This window comes from Monodelphis domestica, chromosome 3 (genome assembly GCF_027887165.1).
Source record: "Monodelphis domestica isolate mMonDom1 chromosome 3, mMonDom1.pri, whole genome shotgun sequence".
NCBI lineage: Eukaryota > Metazoa > Chordata > Mammalia > Didelphimorphia > Didelphidae > Monodelphis > Monodelphis domestica.
Genome location: NC_077229.1, coordinates 225,686,831 through 225,705,876, shown reverse-complemented (window position 1 = coordinate 225,705,876; position 19,046 = coordinate 225,686,831). Strand labels below are relative to the sequence as shown.

Genomic DNA, 19,046 nt, shown 5'->3' with positions numbered 1-19,046 from the left:
TAGGCTGGTTTTATTCTTTTAAAATGATATGCCAAGGGATCAGGAATTTGGAAGGATCACATGTAAATATTATGTTGTACTTTTCTTTTGGTAAGATGCTGATTGGTGCCTTTCCTTGTGTATCATTCTCATTTCAGAATTCACTGGTGGTTGAAATACCACCTTTTCGCAATCAGAGAATTACCAGTCCTGTTCAGGTTAATTTCTACGTCTGCAATGGAAAGAGAAAGAGAAGCCAGTACCAACATTTCACCTACCTTCCTGCAAATGGTAACAATATATTTCTAACATTAAGCACTGGAAATGAAAGATTTGGATGTTTTTTCTAAAAGATGTAGAAAAAAATTGGAACACTTCATGAAGTTGGTACAATACAATATAACCTGTGCTGCACTGAGGAGTAAAAAAAAACAAAACAAAACTGTTTCATACCCCTTAGTAAGGCTGCCTCTTCAATTTCCTCTGAAATGCAAAGGAAAATGTATTTTCCCTTTAAAAAAATTGTTGGGTGTTACCTGAAGGGAAGATTGCTGATCTCTTTCTCTCTGCTGGTGGCCTACAAAATACACAGCAGCCATCTCCACTCTACTCCCTGCTCAGCACGGATTTTCTGTGCCCTTCTCCAGTTGTAATGCTGCTGTGTATATGAAATTGTATAGCTCTTTAAGGTGGAAAAGAAAATACTTATAATCCCTTTGTAGATGCCTTTAGAAATAAACACTTGCTACAATGTCTGAAGGCCAATACCTTATTTGGTCACTTTACTTCAATGGTGATTTTATGCTCATGCTAATATTCCATCTCAGACCCAGTTATTGGGTATTTAATGTCATTGTAATGAGCAGATTTTCATATGGGAGAACTTATTGTGTAATCAAAATATGCCTTTCATTGTTGATTGCCTGCTTTAAAAGATTGTAGATAGCCTTTCTGGAATTCCATAATAGCCATTAACCTTTTGAACTTTTCAGGGTATGTATTTTAAGAACATACCAATTTCTTTGACTCTTAATAACCCAGGAAGTGGCAAAGAAAGGGAAATCACAAAAATGTATATTCCCAAACCTGTACCTATTTGTGACCACTTGTACTAGGGCTCCCATCAGCAGAAATGAATCATGTTGATTGTGGTAAGCTTGGCATCCATCCAGTGGGGTCAAAATTTCTAGTTTTATATTTAATTGAATGAGTCAAGATCCTGTATTTCACAAGGGCAATTTATACTTGTATAGACCCAATTATTTAAAATCCTCAACTTTTTGTATCTTTATGTTCTGAAAATTTTGACTGTTATTATTTGAAAAAGAAAGGCACCCTAAAACTCATTGTAAAAGCAGTCAGATCTCTTAGGGAAATCTCAAGAATACTGCAATGGTTTCTTTGTGTTTTGAATGTTAAATGGTACTTAAAATGGTCTAACTAAGAAGAAAGCCCTAACATCGCTATGTTGATTGAACAGTTAGGGCTAAGTGTTATATCAGACAAACATCAGCGAAATCTTCTATGATTAGATTGATGTGCTTTCACTGCAGAAATATTGCCAGGATAGTGTTTTGCAAATAGAAGAAAGGATGCATGTGACTGTCATCATGTTGACATTTAAAAGATTTCCATGGTTTAATTTGTTCCCATGTATTATAGTCCCTTTAGGATTTATGTGATGGGGTGTTCACTCATAATTTACAAATGAGTTAGACATTCTCAGAGTAAGGTACAGCATATCTATGTAAATGAAAGTGCTCTGTTTTTCAACAGCTTTAGTGAATTTGTCCTTATCAAACATCAAGTGTGTTAGACACAAAATGAAAGATTGAAAGATAAAACTGAGGCCTTATAAAACATTTGAAAAATGGAACTAGAATGGAAACCATATTTATTTTTATACTTCCATCTTGGGAGTGCATTGTGGTGGCCTTAGATTACAGTAGGATGCCTTGAACCCTTTAGAATTTAAAATTGTGTCACTGGATGTAATACAGAAAAAATGGAATGACTTCCTTAACCTTTTTTTGTGCTGGAGTGACCAAAGAGTTTTATTATTAGTTCTAATGAAAGTGGAAGTCTTGGACCAATTAGTTTCAGAACTCCAGCCACCACCATATCACTCTCAGTGAAACTGGACTTTGAATTGAGAATTCGGATCTCAAGAGATACCCAAATATGTATTAAAGTCTTTCAAATTGGTTCAGCTTAGGCTATAATGTTAAGTCTGAAACAATTATCATCCTGCTCCTAGGGTCTACTCAGTTTTCTCTTGTTTTTTTTTTGGAAAATTGTAGATAGGGAGGTCAACATTTTCCCTTCCAAATTTTTGCTAGGTTTGCCTACCTCAGTTTATTTATATGTTTCATATTTAACCCTAAACATAAATATTTGTTCATGACAAGAGCTCAAGGATAGCTTGCTAATTTTTATTGTATTTGTTAAGTGCACTTGATGAATTGGGTTTAGTAAATCAATCCTAAACACCATAAAATGTGGAGTTAAAATGTATTTAAAATATAATCCCCAAATTCTCTATTGATTAAGTAACTTACATAGAGAGGCATGCAAAATTTAGATAATCTGAGTAGATCAGAATCCTTTGAGGTTTTTGTTTAAAGAAAGGCTTAACGAGGGATCATTTTATTACATTCCATGCTTCCTTCCTTCCTTCCTTCCTTCCTCCCTCCCTCCCTTCCTTCCTTCCTTCCTTCCTTCCTTCCTTCCTTCCTTCCTTCCTTCCTTCCTTCCTTCCTTCCTTCCTTCCTTCCTTCCTTCCTTCCTTCTTCCTGTATTGCTAGCCTGAGACAGTATAACTAGACCAAAACTAGGCCAAGAGAATAAGTTGGTTAAAAGCAGATCTATTCTCTATTTGTTATATCTCAGCCTTCACCAATTCTGTTTAATGAAGAATGTTGAAAAAAGAAAGGACTCCATTTCTTAAAGGCTACTCACTCAATGTCACTGACCAGTTTATGCCATTAATACATTAAGAGTTTTATAATGCTAAAACCTTTACACTACCCAGATGGGGACTTTCACTGCCCTTGATTAAATACAACCTTCTTAGAGTTTCACAATATCGTGGAATGAAAGTATGGAAAGTGTTTTGTTTGCTTATGAAAATGGTGAGTAGGGCTCACATCTCTGTCATCAGCCTCCTCCACTTCCTGTTTCAGCTCTAAAATTATCTTCTTACTGCCTGGCAGTAGATAAACATAATCAGCAATTTACCCACGATGACATTTAGCTGCCACACCTCATTTTTACCCCACCATGTCTTGTACCAGCAACTCACTTTCTACATTAAAATATTATATTGGTCAGGTTGAAGGAAAACAACCAAACAGAGATGCAGTATCCTGTTGGACTTACTTATGGCCTGACTTTTGGCTTTTGTTGGTGGATTATTGGGTGGACTGGCTTTTAAAGCCACATGGATTCTTTCACTAGAGGCTGGTAAACATCTAACTTGGGCACAGTTGCATATTGAATGTACCACTTCTTGAAGAGTATCTGCATTTCTGATTGAAAAAATTTATTTTTTGCATTTAGTTTCTCAGAGATAATAATCACAGTACAAGATAGAAAAAAATTAGGTGTGATGACATAAGACTTTTGCCTGCAGAGATAATGTGTGTAATTTGAGAGAATTTTTTAAACTTTTCACTTTTAGTTTTGCTTAAGAATACTAAAATATGGGGGCAGCTGGGTAGCACAATGGATTGAGAACCAGTCCTAGAGACGGGAGGTCCTAGGTTCAAATCTGGCTTCAGCCACTTCCCAGCTGTGTGCAAGTCACTTGACCCCCATTGCCTAGCCCTTACCACTCTTCTGCCTTGGAGCCAATACACAGTATTGACTCCAAGACGGAAGGTAAGGGTTTAAAAAAAAAGAATACTAAAATATTCCTTGAAAGGAAATTTTCCTTGCCACTTAGTTTTAATTAGATGATTAATAGAAGTACTGATAGATGTCACAAACAAAGACTTCCAGAAACATTAACAGTTCTGAGAAATTATTTTAATGCTTCTGAAATTTAGAATTACAAATATAAAAGAACTCTAATCTTTGATTAGGTCTGAGAGGAGTCAAATAGTTTGGGTTTGGGTTTGGATAAAATAACTAGACCAGGTTTTGAGCTGGAAATCTTGTGAGATCATTCTTGGGCTCTGTCCACATCAACACTGTTCTTTTGAGTACCAAGTAATTAATGAACTCAAAAATTCAACCAGAAGGATTTGGAGAATCATATCAGATTTTCTTTGTTAGGCATTAATGAGTAGGAAAAGTAGACCCTTGAATGGACAAGTCACATTGAAAAAAGATCTACCTATTTTGTTATAAAAGCCTAAAAGGCTTTAGGAGCTCTGAAAGTAAAAGATATAAAAATGATGAGCTCCATTCATCCTAAAAGGCTGAAAGAAGGTAGATTCACTATTCTGCTTGGTCAGTGACCAGTTTATTACAATATATTCACTTTTAAATCTGCAGTTTAGAAAGGAATTTGCTCATCCTGCTATTTCTATTTTGTCCAAGATAAACATCAATTGTCATGATAGTTAAACCAATGAGCAACCAAATTTATCTGAAATGAGGCAGTTTCAAGGGATGGAATTCCTGGCCTTTCTCTGATGGCAAATTTTGACACCTAAATAAAGATGATACCAGGAAAGGTACCATGTCAGGAAAAATGAAATGGCAATGGTGACTTCCCTCTTATCCCACAATGCTCTTCCTTTCCTTCACCTCTCCTAAGATGTGCTAGAGAGAAACTAAAATCTCTCTGTCCAGAAAAGGGATCCTACTATGGTCAGATAGTGAAGGTTGAAGGATAGAATGGAAAAAGAGTAGATTTGGAATCCTAGAAGACCTGAGTTTGAGTAACTTTGATTTTTATCTGACTGAGTGCTAATCACTTCATCTTTTGGGCCTGTTTCCTCATCTGTAAAATGAAGAAGTTGGACTACAAGATTTGTAAGAACTTGTTGGGTTTCTTAATCCCATGATTCCTAAAAGCCTTAGGGGTTCTATAACTGATAATTGCATAGATGAGAAAATCAATATTTTCAAGTAAAGAGCTCTGCCTTCCCCCCTTCCTATAGAATGCAAGTTCCTCATGATGAGGGAATAATTCATATTTTAAAGTTATATACTTAGAATCTAGTATATGGTAGATGCCTAATAAGTGCTTATGGAATGAATGAATAAATAGCAGGCTTGCACATCTGGATTTGTAAATAAGTATAGTTATAAGGATTACATTACTTCCTAATCTTTTGAAGTTTTCACCTCATTCTATACGACTTGTGATCAGATCTTGACCTTTTGAAGAGTCCAGCATCTAACAGCTTGCAAATTAAAGAAATCTAGAAGGAAGATTTACCTTTACAATTCTTTGTCTATGTGCAATAAGCAGTGACCTAGCTTTTAGTGAAAACTAGTAACCATCAATGCAAAAGTTCTGGGGTAGATTTAGACAGTTGAAAATGTCAAAAAGAAACTGTCAAAAGAAACAATTGAAGCTTGTAGAGGGAATTGTGAAACAGCACACTGAATGAGTACAGCACATGGAGCTCTAAGCACACATTATTCTGCTTGTACCTTCTGAATCTTTTACAGTGTCTTTAGGTTTCATCTTTTCCATTTTACTTTTTGGTAGTTGCTTTCCCCCGAACTCCCCCCCCAAAAGCCCCTTTTCATGGACATCTTAAATCCAAGATAGTTAAAATCATTAAAGCACTCCAAAAGCTTAATGCTGACTTTAAATGTTTATTTACTTAGCTTTTGTGTCAAAGAAATAGAAATAATTTTATCCAACTAGAAATGCTTTGATGATGTTGCTTCTCTTACCTCTGAGTCTCAATACTCACTAGCTAGAGGTTATGCCTCCAGGGACTCTCCTGATGGCTCCAACTTTCCTCTTTCCCTCTCTGAACCATCTTCCACCCTGCTGTTCAGTTCTTGGGTAATTGAATATAATGAAGCATTCCCTTTTAGACCAATGGAATCAGTACATGGAGAACTGGCTAACTTTGGGGATGTTTCTTTTCCAGGTTGAAACATCTTTCCTTGAATTGAAATGTCTCACTTTTGTGCCATGTACTTTTATAACTGTTTTTTGGCGGCTCCATGGTTGCATCTTTGCCTTTGACATTTAGTACTGTAACTCAATCAGCCATGACTGTGCATGAGTCCTGTTTCCTATTAAAATGAAAAAAAAAAGTATCAAAGCATTTGTTTGAATTGGGATATTATATTCTTTTGTTATAGACACAGGAACACAATGTCTTTTAGAACACCCTAAAGAAAAGATGCTTTCTTGTGCTCCCTTTTAGTCTATCCCCCATTCTGCCAACCATTAACACTGAGATGCTTTCCTTGATATTTTTGTGTCTATAGGGAGTGTCCAAATTATTGGCTCAGTAAGCCCCTAAAATATAGTAGAGGATTAACCTAATTTAAATCAATTCAAGCAGACAGATTCAGTATATTCATCTGCTTAAAGGATCTCAATGAATATTATTGTATATCTACAATTCAAGTAGACCAGATCTTGAGTCTAAGAGGTTAACTGAGTTGCCCAAAGTCCCACCACTAATTAGAGACATAGCTGGGAGTTGTTTATTCTGGTTACTGAATTTTTCCTGAGATGTATCTCTAAAAGTAAATTCAATTCTATACTTTTTGTGGTGTTCATTTTGTCTTTCCTGTTGTGGCCAGCGCTCTGATCATATCTGATGGGAAGAAAATAGTCCAATGTAGCATATTTGAATACCTGACAGGGCTGAATCCTTGGTATAGCAAATGTCCAAAACAAATGTGTAGACCTCAATTGCACCTGCCTTTTTATGGCTTATGTGGGCACTGGCATATGAAGGGGCATCTTTCAGGAAGAAGACATAGAGCCTTTACATTAAACATCTGGGCTATTGAAAATGAAACTCTTAGACTTTGTTCATCTACTGCAGAGATGATATTTTTGGCCAATTCATGACACTGATCACAAATCAAAACAATCATGCCTATCCAAATTAATTCTTTGTTAAGCTAACCTAAGAAATTGTACCATCCATGATTTTGAAGTGATGGTTGGGTGTTCTGCTTTATGTTATTTTTGTTATAGACTTTTAGGCATTCCATCTATAAAGTAATGGATTCTGTTTTTCCATCTTTACCTTTCTAAGTATTAGACATGAACTTATGTCTAGTGAAATACACATATTGATCATATCTCGAGATATATTGACTCTTTCATACTTGTAGGCTATCATGTAGTATTTGGAAGAAATAATTTAATAAATTCAAGTTTTCTTCTAGAGCAGAATAGAACCATTGTTAAATTCCATGAGGGTTGTTATAATTTTTTTCAATTTTGGTAGATGGATAAAGAAATAAAGAGAGACATAGTCTTTGAGATCATTCAGAATAATGTACAAACAAGGAGTCAACATATAATGACTACAGTTACTAGTCAAAAGTAGAAGAGTGGACATTACAAATTTTCATTTTCAAGGTGTCCTTTTTAGAATAGTAGGCTAAGGACCCCCATCCCTATATTTTTTTATTCTTTATAGAATTTTATCTTTCACATTTTCCTGAAAACTATTTAGTCTTAGATTTTGGGTTTCCTAGGTTCATTTTGTTTCAAAGGTCTGTGGTTTCTGCTTGGTCTATGTATGCTGAATTTGCTGTCAAGTGGTTTGGTTGATGTGAATCCTGATTGGATGCTGGGAAGGTTTCTGGGTCTTTTAGAAGAGTTCAGTTCAAGAAAAGGGTATAGAGACATCAGTATGATAACAGGAAAAACCAATAAAGGAAATATTCAAGTGCCTCATTTAACATTGACTTCCAAAATGTAGGGATAGGATTTATATGCAGAGCATGCTATTTTATAGGGAATAAGAGTAGAGAGGCAAACTATGAACTGAATGAAAATTGTTCTAAGCTTGTGAGAGAATATAAAGCTGAGATCCTTGTTTGGGAATGATGAGCAACAATGAGTCTGTTTCCCTGCAGAGGGAGTGGCATGTGGGCTACTGGGTGGTAAATAGAATGGGCAGAGAGGGATATAATAGCAAGGAGACTGAGGGTAACCACAGACTATCCAGTGACCCCTTTATCAGACCTACTCACAGTACCACTGAGGGAGCAGGGATATTATTTTAAGCAATCATACTGGGCAAAAGCCATCAAAAACAAAAGGAAGTGTGAGTCAAAAGTAGCTGAACACCCAAGATGCCTGTTCATTAAGAGTGTATGTGTGTGTGCTTGTGTGTGCATGCATGCGCGTACACAGTACAAGGGCAGATCTCTTTTGAAGGAATTGACAAAGCTTTATATCCTTCCAAACAGAAAACTGCTCTATTCTGACCCTAATATCTGCAATTTCTATCATTTTAGAGGAGTTTGTTGTATAAATGCTTCGTTGAAATAAATCCATTCTTACCCCCTCTTCAAGTCCCATTTCCCATATGCTGTAACTTACTGGAGACTTCACCCACTGTGGCTTTTTGTGCCCTCTGACCAGAGTCTAACTAAATCTGACTCTTCACAGCTGCTTGGAAAGAAAGCACACCCTCCAGGGAAGGCCCTTTGAATCATACTCAGTACAAAGTGGAGGTTTGGCAATTATTTGGAGAAATCTGATCAGTGTATCTTTTGGCCTGCATTACAAACTATGACCATCTCCAGCAATCAACCTAATTGGATAATTGTCAAATCTCCACTTAATTTTCTACTGAAAGGACCTCCCCAGTGAAACACTGAGTCATCCACACCTGTAGGATAGTGGGTTGTAACCCTTAGTGAGAGAATGAATTGGTTATTTAACTGATAATAGACTTGATCTTGTATTTCAATATGTAGGCTTATGGAAAATCAGGAAAATTAGTCACACTAAACTAGATTTGGGAAATATACACAAAGGGTTTTGTTGTTTTTTTGGGGGGGCAGGCCTATAAATGATTTCATCAAGGGAGGGAAATTTGAGTGTGGAAGCAGTATAGAACAGGACCATTCCTACAACTGATGGCCTTAGAGAGTTGCCTGAAGTACCGAGAATTAAATAATTTTCCCAGAATCACAGAGGTAGTATATATTAACCATGGATTTGAACACAGGTTTTCCTGACTCAGATCAACTTGCTATGCATTATATCACTCTGCGTTTGGTGGGGGGCTAGGGTGAAGCAAAAGCCAATTTCTCTAAGATCAAGAAAAAGTTTCTCACATGAATACAGGTTTAGCTACATTGAGACTAAATAAAAATGTGACTGAAGAAGAAAATTGAGAATGAAAGCCTTCTTACCTTCTTCATCAGATGCTCCAATTTAATTAAAAAGAATTTATCAAGCATCTAGAATATGCCAGGTGATTTGGTCAGCCATTCCTTTTCTCCATATGATATAAAAAATTGCTTGACTCCTGAAATTTATCTTTATGGTTCATCATGATATCTGCCTCAGGATTCAGTGCCTATGCAACCAACAGAAGCTAATGGCTTCCCTGAATTAGGGTCTTGCATTTAGGACAAAAATTCCTTCTGCTCTGCTATAAAATGCATCATGTAAAGTGGCTCATCCTGAAAAGGAGCCACTGGTTTAAATGGCAAAGGGGAAGAATTGAAGCAAAAATCTTGGGTGAAAAGAAGACAATCATTGAAAGGCATCTTGCCAGAAGAAGTGAAGTTTAGTTCTTTGAAATCCTTGAATTCACTTACCTGATTCTTGGCTAGGTATGATCAGCTAGACACCAAACAGAGCTCTCTCCTCCCCACTCCCTTATCCTTAATCACTAACACCCCCATTCAAATCAGCCTTAATCTGTTATCTGGCATCTCTCAGGTCTTAGAGGTCTATGTACAGCCCAGGCATATAGGCAGAAGAGGTATACTTTGTGATACAGTCCTTGCTACAGATTTGGAAGGCAGGTTTAGAAAGATAATAGGCATCTGGCCATTTTGTTGTTATTGCAACTTTCATTTTTAGGGGTGGTTTGTCTTTCTAACCTTCATTTATAAAATGATCACCCCTTTCTCAATAAAATGGCTTGAACAATAACATGGAACTCGATGGACTCTTAATACTTTGACATGGCCATTTAAATATAAACTATAACATGAATTTATTAACCTAGGCATGCATAGCAGATGACCATGTACTCTCTACTACCTGATTTAAAGGTATACAAGTCCTATTTTCTCTTTACTGTGTTGAACAACCTAATAGTTGTACAGCTGTTGAAAGGAAGGAATCTAGTAATTGAATTGCTTAAAAACTACTCCTCTTTCATACAACGATGTTGTTTCAGATTATAGTCAAGATATACATGCATTGCTTCTGTATATTCAGATACTAAGCCTATATCCATGTATCAGACTCATAGAAAGCATAGAAAGAAATTCCTTCAGGTTATTAGTGAGGGAGAAAAACTGGCTTCTTGGCTCCAAAAATGAGATTTTTTTCTTTCCTTGTCCCAGAGGAATGGTCATGGGAATTCAACACACAGGCCCCTAGAGACTCAGGAATGAAGTCTTTATAGAGTCTATTTGCCTTGAAAACATTTGAACCCCAATATCTGCTTAAGGACAGTTTCCAGTGAGGTTATTCAAGTCATAATTTGTCTCAGTAAGTTACATCACATTGTTTTTCACTACCTCATGAACAGTCAAACTGTCCCCCATTTTGAAGGGACCAACTTCTTTTAGCTCATGACAATGACCTTGTGGTTAAAGGATGGAGATGAGAAAATCTGGAGTTTTGGATTCAGTTTCCAGCTTATGTTACTAGTCCTGAGTCTGAGTCACTGTTGGGTCTTTGGCTTCACCTCAAGATAACCCCCAATTTCCTCATCTATGACAAAGAAAGAAATGCTTGTTTGTTTATATGGTTTGAAATCCTAAGATGGAAGCACATAGAAGCCAACTATTAATCACTGGATTTATATTAAATATTATGGAAAAAAGAGGGACTAAACATTTTCTCTAGGTAATTGTTGAATTAATACATCACATTATAAAAAACTTGTTTGAGTAAGGAAAAAGAAAACCCAACTGTCTTATAACTAGGATCTCTTACCCTACTTTCTTCCCATGTTAATAGATGGATTTTAATAACATTGGCTTTCAGGGATGGAATGACTACAGTAGCCACCCTCCTCATCAGTCAACAATATTAATTTGAACTTCTAATATGTGGAAGGTATTTACCCAGTTGCCTTGTTTTCCCCGAGTTTCTTTATTACTTGCTTAGGATAGTGTAACATTTGTGTTCATATTTCATCAGCCCTTTCCTTTTTTGTGAGACTAAAATTTGTCAGTCACTGAGAACCATGTATCCCTAGCCTATGGCCCCTTTAGAATCCCACTCAAGACTTAGCCATCCTTTCAGTATTGAAACATTCATGCATTGATGAAGCTTTTATGGCATCTGACCCTGGGAAAGAATCTTCTGATTTGACATTGAAACTTTTAGAAAGCAGTAGGATAATGTATTCATGTGTATACATGGGGATGCCAAGAAAAGGAACAAGGGAAGAGAGGTGGCAGGATTTTTAATGGCACAATTTTCTCTAATCTGAGAGGGACACATACATGTTAGAATCAACATAAGACTGAGGGATGACCTAAAATGAAAGGTTTTCATATATCCATTTATCCTGAATCTTTCCCCTCTGCTCCTTTGATACCAGTTTCTCTTTTTGTTGGTGTATATCTGTGCACTTCTTTGCCTGTACTAGGTCAGATGGAGAAAAGAGTTCATGTGTTTTCTAGGGCTGATGTTACTGCCTCTGCCGGACAAGAAAAACATCATAACTCCCTCTCTCCAAGGAAAGGAAATCACCTCAGCTATATGACCACCTTTCCATCTTTAGAGGCAGGAATCCTGAAATCATCCTTCCCTCTGGGAAGGGTAGTGTAAAGTGCTGTATTTTTAAAATAATTTTGGACACACATATCTTATTTCATTTAACAAAAAGAAGATTGGATCTTTGTGACAGTTGAAACATTATTATAGATGCTATCTTTTGTTGTCAAGCTTGTACATTATTATTCAGATTGTTCTGTCCTTGCTAACAATGTACTTAATGTAAATGAAACCAGTTGTGATGAATATCAGTATTGCACTAACTAATAGTGCTGTCTTGTCCACGAAAAACTGCTTTGTAAACCTATAGGAAACTGTGACAATTAGCATTCATTTGTCGCACTTTTGCTTTCCATAATAAATGTAGATTGTGAACTCGCCACTTGGGTAATGTGGTATTTTTCTGTGTGCCATTGCCTAATATCACACTGAGTTACACTGTGTCGTCTCGTGTTACTTTTCTTCAAGTTGTAGCCTAACATGATATACTGTAACAGGAGGTAATGAGACAGTGCATCATGCTAAGTGTCAGAACAGAAGTGAAAAATTCTTTCAGTCTGAGGACTCAAATCCTTGTGCCAGTGCCTTCCTACATTTTTGTTAGGCAATGGTAGAATGAAGTGCCATATGACCATATGTAGCTGCAGGCCACTTTTTTTCCTTTACTAATGTAAAACAGGAGGCATCTTCTTGTATGACTTTGGCTTGTAGACAGAATGTTAGTATGCTTTGAAATACATACCAAAAAGGCAACTTAGACACATCCACGGTAGTACAGTATTAGTACACTTAAACTTTCCTGGCTCTAATGGGAATAAAAGGGGAGAGCCCGTCATTAAAAATATGCCTTTAATTTTAAAATGGTAGTTTTCACGTCTTCCATTTTATCAGTATCTGTTGATGAAAATATATCTTAAGGGGGTGGAAAGGGGCTAGAAAGTTTTTCAGCCTTGGTCAATTGCTTGCAAGTAGAATGGATGGCTATGGCCTGAACTCCTACTTATATAATTATTTATTAATTTTTTAATGTATATGCTATACAACCCAGGATCTAGGAAAACCATTTTGCCTCAGTTTAGCCTTAGCCAAGACATATCCCCAGAAACAGTTCAAGGAATTCAAAGTTGTAGGAATTGAAAGCATTCTCAAGGTTGTTCAATGGTATCCCATGCATATAAATACTGAAAATCTTGGATATAACAGTCTGGGTATATATGGGCTCATCTGGGCTTTTCCTACATATTCTTTAAGGGGTGGGGTGGAGAAGAAACGTTATTTACATATTCAGTCATCTTGTTATTTTTCATGAAGAACAAGTTGCCACAACTAGCCGTGTGATCTTGAATGACTTATTTAGTCTCTCTAGACCTCTGTTTCCTCATCTTTGGGGGAGGAGGGGTTGGATTAAACTCTAAGGATTCTTCAATTTCTATCATTCTGTGATTCTGAATCATATCACTGGGTTATTCATTTATTCATTTCTTCCCATTATAACCATCTGGTACCTTTTCATTCCTAATTTGGAGGAGCTATGTACTTATAGGTTAAACGAGAAAATCAAATATGTACAAGGAATTAAGATTTTAGTTTAGGGGTTCTTGGGTTCCATGGACCCTATGGGGGGTCTATGAGCTCAAATAAGAGGAAAATTAAATCTTTTCCCCTAACTTCTAAATTAAATTCAGCATTTCCTTCAATTATAATTAAAAAATACTTTTCTGAGAAGGGGTATGCATGCACGAGTGTGTGTGCGCGCGCGCACACACACACAGACACCCCCCCCAAAGGGCTAAGAAAGAATCCATGCTTTATAGGATAACAGAAGTAGTAAGACCTATTGACCAAAAAACACCCCAAACCCCTTGACCAGAAAGTGAAGTTCTGGGTTGCTGAGAGGAAGAACTGTGGATAAAAGGGTGGGGGGTAGCATTATTTATTATGATGTAAAGTAGTATCATTAATTCAAAGCAAAAAGAAAATAATATCCATTCTATGTGTCAATGTACATTCATCAAGAAGGGCATGCTTCTAACAAATTTCTGTGGCCAACAATCTTGTTTTTATTTACAAGGCTACATAAGAATGAACACCACAAAGAAAGCTGTTGTCCTTTTAAACATATTCTATTAATGTCTATTCAGAATTTTTGCTTTTGTTGCTTTTCTCATCTAATAAACCTTGTCAGTTTGGAGGGTATTAAGTGGCTTTCTAAAACTGGAGTCCTTAGAACAGCTGATCATCTTCTAAACACATATATTGTAATAGTTTATTTCTTAAAGAGAGAAGACTGAAATGGCCCAATATTAGTGTCTTTAGGATCGTAGCCCATGTACAATTGGAAGAGGAAGGAAGAATATTTTTACAGGTCAGGATCAAATCTACATATTTGGTAAACATCGACTGAAATCAACACATGATCTTGTTCAGACAACAATCAGTTTCCACCATAGAGAATGGCTATTTTGTTGTATTATTTCACCTCCACTGAGGGTTCAGGTTAGGAATCCTGAAGCAGAAAAGAGCCAGGATATCAAAGCATTAAAATCAGTAAGTAAACTATTCTCAGAATTGTTCAAACTGGATACTATAGCACCAATTCTACATATTCCCTTTTTCTTCTTTTCAAAAATTTCCCCATATACAGTAAAAAGGCATGTGATTTATGGTAGTCCTCTAAGGTTGGACATGTTTACTTTTGAACATGTTAAGAAAATCCTTTCATTTTGAACTCAGACATTTCTTCGACTGAATTTTTCACCCACATTCAGATCTACACAGAGGGCCATTGTGTAAAGGCAAGTGAATGGCATGACATCATTTTTGCTAAGTCTCTCTCTATAAGAATCTGAGGTAGCCCTGATTTACACAGGAGTTAATGCTGCCGCCACCACTTGCTTTTAAACAGATCATAAACAACAGACATCCAAATGGCGCACATTTTTAGCAGATGGAGATGTCATCTCCATCCTCTGCTGGAAGGCTTGGTCAATAAGGTCTATGATTTTGGATTTCGAAGACTTGCAGGAATCACTACTTTTAATCCAAGCAGCATGTGCTCCTTCCACTATCCCTCTGTGGTAGATAAATTAAGTACACTGGCATTTACTGTAAGGGTATATTTTGGACTGCACCTTTAATGTCCATGTGGAGCAGACAGGGCACTGTTTTTTTAAAGGTGTCCAGGGAATACTTCCTATAAGAGTAAGGGTAGACCCTGATGTCTAGCCAGATTTCTAGGATCTGGCTAAAAATTAGGTGCAACTGAGAGCTGTGCTTATCCCGATTGGGTATTAGCGTGTTAGCTACCCTATAAACATTTAATTTAATCTTCCAGCCATATTAAAAAATAAAAAATGAAAGACCATGAGCTCTGCAAGTTATAAACTCATTTAGAACTTAACCTTTGCCATATTGGACACTAGAGTGTTTTAATTCTTAAACTGGAAAGTTTACAACACACATGAAGGTCACTATTAGACATGTCTGGGGCCATTATTACCCCCACTGCTCTCTCTCCATGAGGACTTATGCCATTGTTAACAGTAACAAGCTCCACTGAGCAAACTCTGCCTCTCAGGTGTGGGGGCTGAACTTGGTTTTCTGGCCCAATTCCAGCACCTGCCATTTCTTGGATTTATAATATGCTTGAAGTAGGTTAACTTGAGTCTAGTTAGGGGAGGCAGTTCATAAAATGGTATCTTCTCAGCAGAGCCATTTTAGATGAGGCTGCTTACTTGAGTTTGACACTCCTCCCTAGGATAAAAAATAGCCCTCTGCTTGCCGAAAGTGAGAATGGAGTCCAAGCAGCTGGAGAGCTTCATGTTGTTAATCATAGCAGGCCAGGTTATGGCTAGAAGCCGTCTCTTTCAGCTGGCAGCCCCTTAAAAAAAGGTGTTTGAGCCGACAGCTGACTTCAAATATTTGACTTTCTAATATAAAATAAGTTGGATTACAATACTGGTTTCTATTAAATGTGAGGACATTAATCTCATTCTTGGCAACCCATACCCTGCAGTCCTCTCTGCATATATACACTGATTCTCTGGGTCAGGCACATGAGGTAGACAGTCCAACCGATCTTGTATATAGGAAACATATGAGCCTGGGAAGAGAGTGACAGAGAAAATTGATCTATTGAAGGAAGGGCTGTGTTAGCAGTATGTCAGGCTACATTGCCAGAGAGGTGAGGATTTGGGAGCCAAGACCTTTTATCAGAGATCAGGGTTTCAAAAGTTTAGAAATATCTCCATCAGGAAGGTATGTCATCGCCAATAGGTAAAAGGTGTTAGAGTCCAGCAGGACTGCCTTCCTGCTGGCTTACTTCTGGATGAGGCATTTTCAGACACAGCCACTGGTCCTTGGACCACAGGGTAAGATGCTATTGACTTGTTTACCCATCAGATAGCTGAAAGCTAACAAGGGAAACAGAAAAGATGGTAGCCATGGCTAATATGAGTCTCAGAACATTGGCAAATTCCCTGTCTTTTAGAGTTCTATTGAGCTGGGTCACCAGGGTCATACCATTGAGCCATTCAAATGATACAAATTCTAAACCCAAATCTGTGTGATTTTCACCAAAGGAATCTAAAAATCACAATTCCTTTCAAAACCTGATAGCAGCACACTAGTTGCCTAGTATTTTAAGCTTCTCCATTCCACCTGATAATCATATAAAATCATGGTGAAAGGCAGACTGGAAAGCATGTCAAAGACAAGGAATAGTAAAAGGGTTTCAGTTTTTTAAAAAAGTAGTTGAGTTAACAGTTGCTCTGTAAAAATATACAGATGAGGAATGGTATTTTTCTTTATGTCTTTGCTAATTTTCCTCCAGGACGTCTCTGTGATGTTCCAAAATAATCTCTTAAATTTTTAAAAAAGAAATTTGTACCTTAGCACATGAATCACTAACATTTGCTATGTTTATATGTGAAGATAGTAGATAGGAATAGACTAGAGGCAGAAATAAGATGGGATTGAGTCCTTCCTGAATAACTTAATACTGACCACTCAGGACAATAGGAGGGATATAGGTGCAAGGTGGACACAAAAAGCAAAATTGCCTCACTTGTTTTTTCTGTGTAGCTGTAAATGCACATGACCAAAAACATCACCAAGGACAGTGGGCTAATAACTCTTCAGGCCATTCACTTGATCCTTTCCTTAATGTGGATCCATTCCCAATATTCCACATTACCTATCTATAATAATTAGAAGGAGACATGTTTACAAATCACCAAATGCACTCTGGGTGAAGGGTTATGCCTAACTTACTTCCTAGTCATGAATCTTTGGTTCTATAAAGACAAAACAAAACAACAAAACTAGGCCAATTGCTAAGGGGTGACATTTGGGACCTGCAGATCCTTACACTCTTCTGTGTGTTCTAGTGTGTGTTAGTATGGGTGTATGTGTGTGTGTGTGCGTCTTTGTAACATACTTTTCAGCTTCCTTGCTACTGTTTTTCCTCTTGCCAAGTATGGCAGCCCCCAGTAATTCAGTAACTCCTAAATTCATTTTGCCTCCGTATTTGAATATGCTGAAGGAATATTTTAGGAAATGTATAGATAATATGTATGCATAAACAAACACATGCTTGTATATATATAACATATGTAAGAAGTACAAATGTATGTGTGTATATATATATACTATATATAATATATGTATACATAGACAATAAAAAATGAAGATGTAAGAAAATTGAGTATAGAAAGAAATTTCAGTTGGAAGTCTCAAAGGATAGAAATCCAATAGGTTATCTTTTCAAGAGTCTATCCTCTTTAGTGAAGAAGGATAGGGCCATTTATAAGCAACTATATATTTGCCAAAGAAGGCCTTAGAATTGGTTAGCCCAGGTGTTTCTGTCATTGAGGTGCATCAGGAAAAGTCACCATTTAAGTTTGCTCCTTTACATCTGGTTAGCAACTTTGTGATAATAGGCTATAATATGAAACATATGGGAATATCTACCCTCTCAAGAGCTCTGTTAAAGCAATATCTTAGCACACCGATACCTTTTTTCCTAGTCTAGGTATGTGGCTTTTGTCTTGCGTGCCTCTTTGTGTTATGTCATTGAACCTATTTATTAGATGCAGAGATGTGTATATATATTGCATATATATAATTAACTAAAAGAGTATAAAAATAGGTTCTTAAATAAATAAATAAATAAATAAAAATAAAAATCTATTCTTAAAATGGAATCTCTACTATAAATTAGAAAGTTTGCAAAAGTTCACAGTATGTGAGCAGGTGAAAATACAATCAGAAGGAGACTGATGACAATTCATTAAATATGATCCATTCATCTCAAACTACACTTTATCATCTATTACAAATGAAAGTGTGTGTTTGAACTAGTGTTTGAGGCAATCTTGACTAGTGAAAGGTTCATAAAACATGGTGTTTGAAGGGGTCATGTATATATATATACATATATATATATATTTAGTATATATAATGAGTAAAAATGGTATGTATGTATGTATGCTATATGTAACATATGAATATATGTGTGGAGTAAAAAATTAAGACTAAAAGAAAATTCACCATAGGAGGAATTTCAAATTTTTTTAAGTCTAAAAGGATAGAAATCCTCAGAAGCCTATCCTCTTCTGTGAAGAAATGCAGGGCCATTGATAGATACAATGGAGTTGCCAAAGGAGAAAGTCTTAGAATTGTCTAGGCAAGGGGACCCCATAATTTCTGGAGGCAACCTATGCTACTTTGGAATTATTTTTCTTTACATGAAGCCCAAGTCTGTCTCTCTGCAACTCTTATTGCTTCTGGTTTGGCTCCACTGGACCCAAGAAAATCAGGTCTACTCCATCTTCCTACATGATAGCCCTTCAAATGTTTGAAGATAGCTATTTTATCTTTCCCTCACCCTTAACATTTTTTAAAACTGAAAATTTTCTCAATAAAAAATTTCATCTCAATTTAATAAGCATGTGGCAAATACTGTTATCTATCTCCAGGTGTAACGATTTTTCGTGCCACTGGACCCAGGCTTCCAATGCCGAGAGAGTGGGACTGTCTCTGTGCATCGACTTTTCCACTTAAATCTCCTTCATGCACAAGTGTCTTTGTGCACACTCATCTATACACCATAGATGAAAACGCACAAAGACAATTGTCATCCTCGGTTACCGAGAGACTACTACTATAATATACTATAAGGCTCTCTGCTAGACCCTGG

At 36.7% G+C, this 19,046-nt stretch overlaps 1 protein-coding gene across 4 annotated transcripts in view; it reads left to right on the top strand.

Moving 5' to 3' along the window:
- The window catches only part of NFATC1 (nuclear factor of activated T cells 1), a 217,662-nt gene that overhangs the window by 148,668 nt on the left and 49,948 nt on the right, over positions 1-19,046 (top strand). For all 4 annotated transcript variants that reach the window (XM_007487818.3, XM_007487820.3, XM_056823543.1 and 1 more), the window contains exon 8: positions 138-270. In XM_007487818.3, coding sequence (XP_007487880.1) covers positions 138-270 — 133 coding nt within the window. The remainder of the gene's footprint in view (positions 1-137; positions 271-19,046) is intronic.